This window comes from Pinus tabuliformis, chromosome 7 (genome assembly GCF_031772625.1).
Source record: "Pinus tabuliformis cultivar Carrire ecotype Pingquan chromosome 7, CPIR1, whole genome shotgun sequence".
NCBI classification, from domain to species: Eukaryota; Viridiplantae; Streptophyta; class Pinopsida; order Pinales; family Pinaceae; genus Pinus; species Pinus tabuliformis.
The window spans coordinates 1,643,167,509-1,643,180,311 of NC_142293.1; the positions used below are offsets into that span (position 1 = coordinate 1,643,167,509).

The following is a 12,803-nucleotide window of genomic DNA, read 5'->3' on the forward strand; positions in this document are numbered from 1 at the left end:
TAAAAGGGCTCTCACACCTTCTCATATTAAGGCTAGATTTAGGAGGACTGGTATATGGCCACTTAATGTTGATGCTCTTATGCATGATACTTGTTGTAGCCAAGCATTTTATGTGGAATGTCAAGAAGAAGAGAACTTACAAGACCATGTTGATGCCCAAGAAGATGTTGTTGCTATTGAAGGTATAATGTCCCTTTATGAAGGGCACTTATGTGGTGATGATGATGAACATGTGAGTGAGACACATTTCAGTCATGAACCAACTGTCAATATCATGGAGGTTTTCACACCCACTGAACCACCTGCCAATTCTGCATGTGATATTCCATATGAGGTAGTTGATGAAGCGAATAAAAATGCAAACTTGATTTCAAATGATAATGCAACAGGATTAAATAATGAGAAATTGAGAATGCCAACCCAGGTAAGCCCACCATCATGGTTGGTAGAGGCCATGATGAATATCAAGACACATAATGTGTCTACCACCAATGAGGAAAGCATGGACATGCCTTCACAACCATTAGAGTTGAACACCGAACTTGTTCATTATTTTGTGGACAATGGTTCACTGGAAGAGGAGCCTGTTCAAAATGAAGTACCTGAAGAAGCCAACAATGGGGACCAATCAGGTGTACCAGAGGCTGAAATCCAAGTGTCAAATCCTAGGGAGCATGGTACAACAAATTAAGGAATACTTGGTGCATTCCTAAAGCTACCAATAGAGAGAGTGAAGGCCTCATCAAGGCACTCAACTGCAGATTGTATTCGTTTGGGGAGGAGTTCATAGTTGCTCACATCTAAAAATTATATGAATGTATTGTTTGAGTCTGAACGTAAAAAAATGAAATTCAAGAAACTAAAAAGAGAAAGAAAGAGTTGGCCAAGGATAAGAGAGCTGCAAGGATTGCAGCAGCAGAAGATCGATCAAAGGAAAGGATGGAAAGACAAAAAGCAAGGGAAGATAAGGAACATCAAAAGCAGTTGGCAAGGCAAGAAAGGTTCAAGAAGTGTTGGAAAGAGGAGGAGGGGTGACAAGCAGGGAAGTCTATGGTCCAAGCCAGTTTGAGGAAAATAGGATGATGTCCAACACGCTGGATCACATTGCAGAGCACACACCATCATATCAAGAGCTGATTAACATCCAAGTCCCCTTCTATCAGCTAGGGGTTGTGCCCACCTCATATACCCCTACCAGTGTAGGTTTAAATCCTAACTATGTTTATATGACACCTACACTCAATGTTGGGGTTAGTAACACAAGTGGACACTTGGGCTACTCAATCCCTCCATGGCTACAAGGAGAAAATTGGAGTCAAGGATATGGTAACATTCAAGCACATCCTAATCAACCAATCTTGGGTAGTCCACCATACTTGGGTCAGGCAAGAGACTCAACAATTTTGGGCAATGCAAGAAATGGAGGCCATCAAGCATAGGGGTGGCATGAATTAATTTTTGTAACCACATCGCAATGTGAATTTTGTAAGGATGCAATATGTTGATTGGTTTCATAGTAGAAGCTAAACTATAAACTATATTGAATTTGAATTGGAATTATGATCTGAAAATTATTTTTATTTCGGTGTGAAGATCCAACTACAAGAAGTAAAACCGGGATAATCACTTAATTTGGTAATTACTTTATGAAAGGCAACATAATAAAGAAGGAAAATAAGTGAACATAAATCACAAGTAGTTACCAATAGAAGATTCTAATAACTGGCGAGAAATTGAGCATGAGGGGATTCAGCAAGAGACAAAGAGATCTATAATATCTATCTGTAATATCTATCCAGTGGAAGAGATTTGTTCCTATTTCAAGAGAGGTTATATATTGCACATATAAAGATAAAAAATTATAACTGTAATTAGGATCATTACAAACATATAACTGTTGAATAATAGGTAGAAGCTTCACTGTAGCTCTTTCCACCATGGGGACCCTTAGCATTATGGACCATTTTCATTTTCAAAGGAAAGATTTGCCCAGGAGCATGTGGTTGAGAAGTGCAATAGAAACCAACCATCAATCTGCTCATAGAGGTAGTAAACAAAAGAATCCCTTTGTTCTCACTAAAGGAAATTCAAGAGAAATAATAGAAAGTAAAGATCAATTGAATCCAATTTGAAACAACATTGCAAAGGAAAAGAAGTAGTAATTACTTGATGAAACGAAACATAATAAAGAAGGAAAAGAAGTGAACATAAATAAGAAGTAGTTACCAATAGAAGATACTAATAACCATCGAGAAGCTGAGCATGAGGGATTCAACAAGAGACACAAAGATCTATAATATATATATGTAATATCTATCCAATGGAAGAGATTTGTTCCTATTTCAAGAGAGGTTATATATTGACAGTTCCTATTTCAAGAGAGGTTATATATTGCACATATAAAGATAAAAAATTATCACTGTAATTAGGATCATTACAAACATATTCACTGTTGAATAATAGGTAGAAGCTTCACTGTAGCTCTTTCCACCATGGGGACCCTCAGCATTATGGACCATTTTCATTTTCAAAGGAAAGATCTGCCCAGGAGCATGTGGTTGAGAAGTGCAATAGAAACCAGCCCTCTGTCTGCTCGTAGAGGCAGTAAACAAAAGAATCCCTTTGTTCTCACTAAAGGAAATTCAAGAGAAAATAATAGAAAGCAAAGATCACATGAATCCAGTTTGAAACAAAATTGCAAAGGAAAATAAGTAGTAATTACTTAATTGGTAATTACTTGATGAAAGGCAACATAATAAAGAAGGAAAAGAAGTGAACATAAGTCACAAGTAGTTACCAATAGAAGATGCTAATAACCATCGAGAAAATGAGCATGAGGGGATTCATCAAGAGATAAAGATATCTATAATATCTATCTAGTGGAAGAGATTTGTTTTAATATTTAATTGAATGATAATTAGAAGGGGTTGTTAGGACGGCCCAACCAATCGAACAACCTATTGCTCTTGCCAATCTATGTCATCTTGTTCCCAATCTTAATGTAATTATGGTCCATTCACTTGAAAATCTATCACATTTTGTCCTAAATCTTGAATGGAATTATGACCCAACCATTATGACAGAAAATAATACATGCTTCTAAAAGTATTCCAAAGAAACACTGAATAAAAAGAGATGAACCAAGCAAGCCTCTCACAAAGAAATGACACACCATACCAAAAATGGTTTGCACTTTGATAAGGCAAGATAAATAGTTCTAGTGATGAATGAACCTGAAATGTGCATCTTAACAAGCTAAAGCAACAAGTGTTTAAGTGGGCATGAACATTTTTACTGGAACAAATAATTTGGCAATGTTATATGAGGTATAAGTGTAACTTTACATAGCTTCTTTTATGGCAGTTAGGCAAAGGAAAAATCTTACACCGTTTTAAAATCTCAAATGCACAAGCATACAATCATTAAAGTTCAGATAATTGTCACTAACAGACTTGTTGAAAATATGATGTACAGTAAAGCCGTGAGAGTGGGGCTAAACAGTGCAAAGCTTCTTGACATAATCCACAACACAATGAAAGATTACCCCCATTCTATGGCTCTTCATACTAAAGGTTAAACCTGAAAAATATAATTACCTAGACCATTCTTACTGTGTTCAAGAGGATCTATAACATAAGAGACGGAAAAATTATCACATTTATATTAAAAAATCATTATTACGATACTTCCATTAAGTCCAACACTCTTAATTGGAGATGTTCATGAGGGTTGGGAAGAGTGGCTTTAAAGCACGAAAGGCGGAGCATTAGCCTTACTCTTCAAATGCCTATTGGATGTCTATATACTTGGACAATATATAAAAAGTCAACAGTTGCAATTTCAGAACCACAGATTATGCGTTCATGGCTGAAACATTTTCTCTTCCACGATTTCTTGATTCTCAGTGTCAAGTGATCAGAGAGTGCACCATTTTTTCCTACTTACTCACTCTTGTTTTCAGATTAATTTATAGTAGCAAAGCAACAGTTAGCATTCTACAATATCAAAACAACATGGTCTTCATTCCACCTCTTTCTTGGTTACATGTCACAGTGGTTAGTTCAAATTAGGTCATTGGCGTCGTCAAAAGGGTGGACTTAGTACATTTGACATTCCTATTGTAGCAGGATGTAGCCCACCACTTAATGCCTTTAAAGTATTTACAAATTTTAAATATAGTTGCTCATACCTTTAGCATGGATGGAAATCTTCTATACTTGTTCTTTAAGAACTTAATGGATATAACTCTTTGATATAGAACATCACACAATTACCTCTTTTTGCATACATATGCTACCTCCTTCTTTCTCTCATAAATCGTTTATGTTCGCATAAGATTCACCTTATGTCTAAATGCAATCGCCCCTATACAACATACACTGGCTATACGAATCGTTCACCAAAAGCCTAGAAAGAAACCTAAGGGAAAGCCTAGAGCCAGTATTTCGTGAGGGGCTAGAGACAAGGAGAGGGATATCTAAATGGAGGAAGCCCATAACCCAAAACCCCCACAAAACTGAAAACCCACACAAAACGCACAACCCAAAACCCACAAAACTGAAAACCCACACAAAACTCACGACCCAAAACCCACAACACTGAAAACCCACGCAACTGAAGCTACATTTCGGAAAATTAGGAAAAACCCACACACGTGAAGGTGTTTAAAAACACATACACATGCATAACAAAGGCACAATAATCCAATTCGGCTAAATGTATTAAAAAACACAGTATTCAGGCTGGTAGGACAGTGTCCTACCTTCTAGTCGTCTAGTTGTTGTTTCATCAGCTTTCTCCATGCCAGAAAGCCACAGGAACCCCAGATGCTCCAAAAACCGTAGCTTAGTCTGCAACAACCTGCAAGACAACATCAAACATCGTTAGATATCCCCAAAACTACAAAAAATGTGAAATTAAAGCTCACAAATTTACCTACAAACCTGAAAAATCCCTTCGCAGTGTGAAACGACCATGTCCAACACCGAGTCAAGCTAAATCCGCCATAGGGAGGAACACAGACGAATAACGAGCCCATACCACCAGGCGGGGAAGAAAAACCAGTCGAAAAAACAAGACAAAACGAATGAACACCACCGAACAACCTCCACCACGACCATCTTTGTTGCTCCATAAACCACTACCCACATCACCGAAACCACTACCTGCGTCACCGAAAACTGTTATGGCAGTGCTGCCATTGGAGCAATGACACGCAACTACCTAGCAGAGCAAATGGACAACATGACTTGAATAGAAATTAACTGTGCACAAAAACAAGCCGCAAAGGAGATGTCGTTACAAACCCTAAACCCCGAATTAACCTGTCGAACTGGTGGCTATGTACGCGCAACAGCTGTATGCATGTTGTGGCAATGTGTCGTATGATGGGTAAGGGTGCTAGCGTGGCGATCAAGCTGCTTGACGTGGAGGCGGTCAAGCACTGGTGGCTCTCCCCTATGCGATTTGATCTCATGACTTGGAAACTCCCACTGGAACAAGCTGCTCCTGCGCACTCGCGGGCAAGAACACGACTGCGTCCATGAACAAGGCGATGCTCATATTCGCCATGGAAACACGCATCCCTGAGGCATGACATGTTCCTGAGATAGAAAAGGAAACATAAGAAAATAAAGATTGAAATTATGATGCCTGGTCAGCATAGATACAATAAAGAATATTGTGCTATGGAAGCATAGATTCTTCCTGTACAGGGGATTGAAATGGAAATTTACGTAGTAAATACGTAACTACTGTGGAGGGGATTTATTAGAATTGAAATTTACACCAAAGTATCCACCTAATTGATTGTATGTGGCAGGAATAATTTGTTTAAAAACGCCTTTCAGATTGTGGCGAGATATCCCAACCCCAAATTCATGTGTAAGTAATCGGTAACAAGAAGTGCTCTCTCTCTCTCATGGACCATAGAGCATATCCAAGTAACTAAGAAATGATGGTTCACACGAGGAATACGAGGAATAAATTTCCATCTCGAAAACAACAATAGGACTTGCGGAATGCATCCGAGTAAATTAATCATCTTCCTGAAAGGAATTTTGAGGTGGTGCTAACTGATATTTTGTATATGAATTATGAGGATATTCACTGGGACTAACCATGTGACCTAACCATGAAAATTTGAAAATGGATTCAAATTAATCTCAGCAGGAACAGGTCCCGTGATTTCATTTCCATAAAGTAAAATCTCTGTTAGACCAGTGAACTTACCTACAAGGGTCCGCTGAGCATACTATTGGATACAATCAACTGTGATAGCCCCGAGGAGAATTTGATACCTGAATTGGGCTATTGAGATCATTGCTTCCCTGCGATGGCATGTGAGAGATTTGCAGAACCCCAAGGTTGTAGTAATGGAGCTGAAGAATAAATTATCTAGAAGCTTCCCACCCATTTGAGAGATCCGGTGGTATGAGGCCCGTCAGCTTATCTAGCAGCTCGCCATTTCACCCGAGGCGGCGGGGAATTGAACCCATGATGTTGTTGTCCAAGAGATTTAGTATCTTGAGGTCCGGTAGGTTCCGCCATGGAGAATGTTATGGAATAGATTCAGAAGTGTGGGCGAGATGCAGTTTTTGAATCCTTGCGGGATTTTCCTAGTCAATTCATGTACCCAACGACTTCAGGTTTCTCAAATAGGTAAGATGGAGAGGAATGGGGCCGGATAGGGTGAGTTCAGATTTCCTAGCTGGGTCCGAATTGAACTTGTGGGGTTTAAAGATTCTTGCACCTTACATTATATAAATTTTCAACAATATTATATAACAAGGGTTTTCCACATATTGGACAACTAGTGTGGCAATGCCTCTTTTCAAGAGTGGTGACGTCAATAATCCTTCCAATTATAGGACCATAATGATAAACCCCTTGTTTGCAAAGTTATATGGAAGCATGCTAGAAAATAAAATCAGCAAGTGGGAAGAAGAAAGAGATAAGTGTGCATAAGGGCAAGCAGGTTTTAGACCTAAACATTCCACAGTTTATCATTGTGTAACTTTAAAGCACATCATTGAAAAACTTTGGGAGAAAAAAGAAAAGTGTTTGACACTGTTCCTAGGGATAAGCTTTGGCACTAAATGGAAGAACTTGGGGTTCTTAAACATTGAGAGCAGCTGTGCATACGCTGTATGAAGAGGTGAAAGTCAAAATTAGAATTTTAGCAGACATTTCTGAAAGTTTTAGAAGCGATATCAGGGTCAAGCAATGTTGCCCATTGTCTCCTACCTTTTTTGGTTTATATACCGACAAACTTGAGGAGTGGTTAAATTCACAAGGGGGTGATGGTATCCATTTGGGCAAGTTTGTTATAAGGCTTCTTTTGTATGCATATGACCTTATTTTGATTGTTAAATTTGCTCTTGGTTTGCAAGAGCACTTACTATCCCTTGAGCATTTTTGTAGAAGGGGGAGGATGCAAGTCAATATTAGCAAAACTAAAGTAGTGGTTTTCTCTCAAAAAAGAAAACATAACCAACATAAGCTCTACTTTGAAGGCAACATTTTGGAAGAAGTTGTAGATTACAAATACCACAAACTGACTTCAACAAAAACCTAAGCTGGGATGGCTGTAGAAAGAAAATAACTTTGGGGGGTTGGAAAACATTTTATGCTTTTCAAAATAGGTGTAGACAGGCAACATTATGGGATTGGAAAACCACTCAAACTCTTTTTGCGCTTCTAGTGATTCTCTATAGTTGTGAACTATGGGTCAGCAGTAGATTCAACACGCAGTGGAAACAAATTGAGAAAATTCAGAAGTGTTTGATTACAAACAAATTCAAAATTGAAAGTGTAGTTCCTTATGCTATCTTGTTAAGTGAAACAAGGGCTGCTCCTATTGAAGCAATTGCTATGGTGCAAGTCATAAGATATTTAAAAAAGTTGAGCAAATGGAAGAACGCTGATGACCTAAGGTTGTCTTTAATGACATATTGTGCAAAAGAAAGAAGACTTGGATGCAACAAAATAATAAATGGTTTAGTAAATGGGGTATTTGCTTGAACACGTGTCCCATAAACAATAAATAGATAAAAACTTTTGCTATGGATAAGTTCCACAAGCGTACTTTGGATAAGGAGCTAGGGAGAAAGAAAAAATACTATATCGAAGCGTTTAATCCCACTCATAATCATCAAAAAACGTACATAGAGGCCAAAAGAAGTGTGAGACGAAAGAGTATGTATTTTTTGTTCTTCTGGAAAAGTGGAAACAAAAAAAATTTCATTTTACAGTGAGGCTTTCAAAGACAATAGGGAAAGTTATGCATATATTATAGCAACGAGCTCTTGGGATAATCTATTTAGCAGGGTTTTCTCAAGTGTTTAATCCCACTCATAATCATCAAAAAAGCGACATAGAGGCCAATATTTATTGGAGTGACAAAATTCTTATTGCTCAGTTAAGGACTAATTCTCATCAACTTCATTGTGAAACAGGGCGTTGGAAAAGGCCAAAAGAAGTGTGGGATGAAAGAGTATGTATTTTTTGTTCTTCTGGAAAAGTGGAAACAGAAAAACATTTCATTTTACAATGAGGCCTTCAAAGGCATCAAGAAAAGATATGCATATATTATGGCAGCGAGCTCTTGGGATAATCTATTTATGGCAGCGAGCCCTTGGGATAACCTATTGAGCAGGGTTTTCTAGGGCGTTTATTGTGAGACTTCACTAGAAAATGGCTAGATACATCAACTAGATGAAAAAACAATTTGTCCCATAGGCTATATTTAGTCTCATAGACGTTAAAATAATTTTTTCTTTCTTTCTTTTGAAACCAAATTAATGTAAAACAAGAGTCTTTTACTTGCAAATCGATTCCAAACACAAAAATTCAATATATTTATTTTTATTTAAGATTAGAATATAAATAATATTTATTTGCAATATTGAGCAAATTTTAAAATATATAAAATTTTTAAATTTTATTTATTTATTATTTTTGACCAATATATTTTAAAATAAATTAGGTTAAAATCAAAATAAATTTATTAATTATACTAATATTTTTAACTTGAAAATATAATTTAAAATTATGGAAAATTATAAAAAATTATTTTAATATAAATTTATTTTCAAAATTATAATAAAATTTTCTGGTAACTAATTAGAAATAAAATTTATTTAATCAAATATAATTACAATATACTGTGTTAATAATTACTTTAACAAAACAAAAACCAACTTATACATTAATATTGATAATTATAATAATTTTATAATATACTATGTTAATAATTACTTTAACAAAACAAAAACCAACCTACAGATTAATATTGATAATTATAATAATTCTCCCTGAATAAAAATTACCATGTGACTTCCCTTCCACACATATGACGTCTTCGAATGTATAAACTTACTGGAAATTAAAATTATTTTACATTATTTTATTCCTCTATCAAATTCTGAAATCATATAATTATTTTAACAAACATAATTTTTTTTTCGAATTTCAAAACAAAATTATAAATCGTGCTCTAAAAGTTTTGAAATAATAATATTAAAGTTTTGTTTCTTTTATATATTAATGCAAAGTTTAATTGCTAGTATAAAATATTTTATTTAAAATAAAAATCACCTTCATAAAGAAAAATTTAAAGGGTACAATTTAAAAAATATAGCCTGAACAGACTTTTCTGTCAATACATCAAATTTAACGTTTCTGGATCACAATATGATGGATGTAAAAAAGAAAACACTTAACATACTTAAAAAAGGAAAAAAAAATCAAAAACACTCTTAACCATGTTAACCGTTATAATTTAGGTGTATTTTTTTAATATAACATTACATTTAGTTACACGTCATTATCTTATTTCAACCTAACAAAAGCAAAAAAGCTCCCCATTTCACTTTCACAAAAGCACAGAAGTATGAACCGTTAGATGGACGTGGCTGGTCAGTGAATAAAAATCTGAGTCGTCCTCCTTAAATGCAATGCAACGTAATGATATGCTTGATCTGGTTCGACGTCTTCTCGTCCAATCCAGCCGGGACGCAGACTCAAACTTGGTTAGCTTTTCCGCTTTTCACCCGTCGGGCGACCAATAAATCACTGCTGTTCGGGTTATTGGGAGGGAGGGCAGTCAAACATTCAATGCACTCCGCTGGAGTCTGAATGTGCAGATCCTATCATCTTAAATATTTCCGTCATGTAATTCTCTCATCTTGGAATTTGAAACAGAGTTGGATCCTGTTATATTTATTTTGTTGCCCATAAATGTAATATTGGAGGGCAACTCGATTAATGGCAACAATTGATGTCGTCCATCATTCAATTTTGATGGCTTTCAAATTTTACAAGCGGTCCAGCCAAATCAAAGAAAAACGGAGGAGGTAGTGCAGGCTTTAGGGTTTACAGTGATAGTGCTCTGCTTCTTCCTGCCAGGTAAATTGTTTGTTCAATATTGTGCTTCCGCTGGTTGGTTAATTTTTTTTTGTCGGTGAGTAGTCAGGCCAGCTAGCCTTTTCACTTGGTGGACTGTGTGATTACATAGTACTCGGCCTTCGTTCCTTCTATTTTTAACAGTTCAAAATGCTGTTTAATTTCATTATTTTATCTCAATGGTTGAGTTTACAAGTTTTTGCAGGGCATGAAATCGATATGCTGTGATCTGTGAGCTGCTTTGCACATCAATATATTATTTCCAGATGACCAGGTACGTGTAGATTGATACCTTACATCTAAATTAATTAGAGAAATTGGTCCTGATTCGTTTCACAGAGTTCTAACCAACCATATTCATTAATTAGAAGTGTTGAGAGTGGGGTATGTATGTCAGAAGGAATCATAGTAGTTGATAAACATCATGGGATCATGAGCATATCCATGAATGGCTCTTGGTATGCTATGAGAAAGAAGAATGTTTCATGGAATTTGTTTGCAGATATTTCTATTCATAGTATTCTCATTTCATCTACTCTACCAGATGTTAAATTGTTATTCTAAAGCAGCTTATGATTGGACTGTACAAGAAACCTGACATTGTTGTATCTATTTTGTGATGCTATATGTTAATCATTAACAATATTTGATTTCATACATCTGATTCCAATGGTTTTCTATTTTTTCAGGTGTTTATTTTATTTTATTTTTTTCAAGCAGAAAAAAATGGATAGGGCGATCATGGAATCGAATAGATGGATGGGACTTATAGGGTTTTCAGTAGTAATTATCATCTGCTTCACCTGCCTACCAGCCAGGTAGATTGTTCAATATTCTACTTTTTTGTCCGTGGGTCTATGTTTTCATCCTTCGGGCGACGATAAATGATTGCTGTTTGGGTTTTCTGAAGGGAGGGAGGGCACTTAAACATTCGATGAATTCCACCTCAGTCTGAATGTGCAGATATCTTAAATATTCTCATAAGTAATTCTCTCATCTCAGAAATTGAAACAGAGTATCAATTCACGTCTTGTGTCAGTAGGAGGACATGTCATATTTATTTTGTTATTAATAAACGTAACATTTGAGGGCAATTAATAACAACATTTTCTGTCGTCCATCATCCGATTTTAATGGTTTTCAATTTTTCAGGTGGTTCAACTAAATCAGAGAAAAACAGAGGTGGTATTGCTGTTTTTAGGGTTTATAGTGCTTGTGGTCTGCTTCAGCCTGCCTACAAGCCAGGTAAGTTTTTTTTTTCAATATTCTGCCTCTGCTTGCTGGTTAAACTTTCTTGTCGGTGGGTAGTCCGGCTAGATAGCCTTCGCAACTCTTCATTACATCCTGTTTTCTTTTTCCTGTAAGTGGTGGACTGTGAGTTTTACATAATACTTGCCCTTCATTCCTTCTATTTTCAACAGTTTGAAACACTGTTTAATTTCATTTTTGTTTTTGTCTCAGTGGTCGAGTTTACAAATTTTTGCAGGGCTTGAAACCGATATGCTATGATGTGTGAGCTACTTTGGACATCAATATATTATTTGCAGATGACAAGGTACGTGTAGATAGATATCTAATATCTGAATTAATTAGAGGAATGTCCTGATATATTTCACAGAGTTATGACCAGCCATATTCATTAATTGAAAGTGTCTAGAGGATGTGGGATTTGTAGGTCAAACAATTGTAGTAGTTATTCACATCATGGGATCATCAGCATATCCTATGAATGGCTCTTGGTATGCGATGAGAAAGAAAAAAATGTTGCAAAGAGTTCGTTTGAAGATAATCCCTTCATGATATTCTCTTCTTATCCATTCTACTAGACGTTGGAAATTGTTACCCTAAAACGGCTTACGGCTTATGATTGGAATGTACAAGAAACTTGGCATTGTTATATATGTTGTTATGGTATATGTTATTCAATAACAACATTTGATTTCATCCATCTGATTCTAATTGTTCTTTGTTTTTAAAGCAGAAAAATAGAGAGGGCATTAGTACGTTGAGATCGTGGAATTGAATGGATGCTTGGGACTTTCAGGGTTTTTGGTATTAATTGTGATCTGCTTCAAGTGCCAACCAACCAGGTAAATTGTATATTCTGCTTCTTTGTCCGTGGGTCTGTGTTTTACGGTGGTGTGATGTATGCTTGTCCTGCCACAGCCAGCTAACTTTCACAACTCTTTTTTACCTCTGTTTTCTCTTTGATGTGAGTGATTGAATTTTTTTTTCAATATTCGTATGGAAGTCATTTTGTATGCTTTTTATTTAAAGATGCACCACATGATTTGAACCACCATAAATCTAAGATGAAGTTTTATTTTAATTAATATATAAAATTACACATTAAATACAACATACTATATATATATATATAATTTTTAAAATCTACTTCA

The 12,803-nt window shown here is 35.9% G+C and overlaps 1 protein-coding gene and 1 long non-coding RNA gene across 5 annotated transcripts; one reads left to right on the top strand and one right to left on the bottom strand.

The window, feature by feature from the left end:
• Window positions 1-4,424: 4,424 nt before the first annotated feature.
• LOC149254679 (uncharacterized) lies at window positions 4,425-5,170 on the bottom strand. Its single transcript, XM_089457066.1, has 2 exons — window positions 4,944-5,170; window positions 4,425-4,860 (listed from the first exon to the last, which is right to left on the bottom strand). The coding sequence occupies exons 1-2, from the start codon at window positions 5,132-5,134 to the stop codon at window positions 4,722-4,724; spliced, it is 330 nt and encodes a 109-aa protein (XP_089313192.1). The 5' UTR covers window positions 5,135-5,170; the 3' UTR covers window positions 4,425-4,721.
• Window positions 5,171-9,917: 4,747 nt separating this feature from the next.
• Window positions 9,918-12,415, top strand: LOC149254680 (uncharacterized). 4 transcript variants are annotated; one of them, XR_016266306.1, is made up of 7 exons: window positions 9,918-10,407; window positions 10,610-10,678; window positions 11,125-11,222; window positions 11,315-11,388; window positions 11,557-11,649; window positions 11,866-11,959; window positions 12,386-12,415. It is a non-coding gene; the product is annotated as an uncharacterized LOC149254680 (long non-coding RNA). The 4 variants fall into 4 exon arrangements; XR_016266305.1 differs by having other exon boundaries at window positions 11,891-11,959; XR_016266303.1 differs by lacking the exons at window positions 11,315-11,388; window positions 12,386-12,415.
• The last annotated feature ends 388 nt before the right edge of the window (window positions 12,416-12,803 follow it).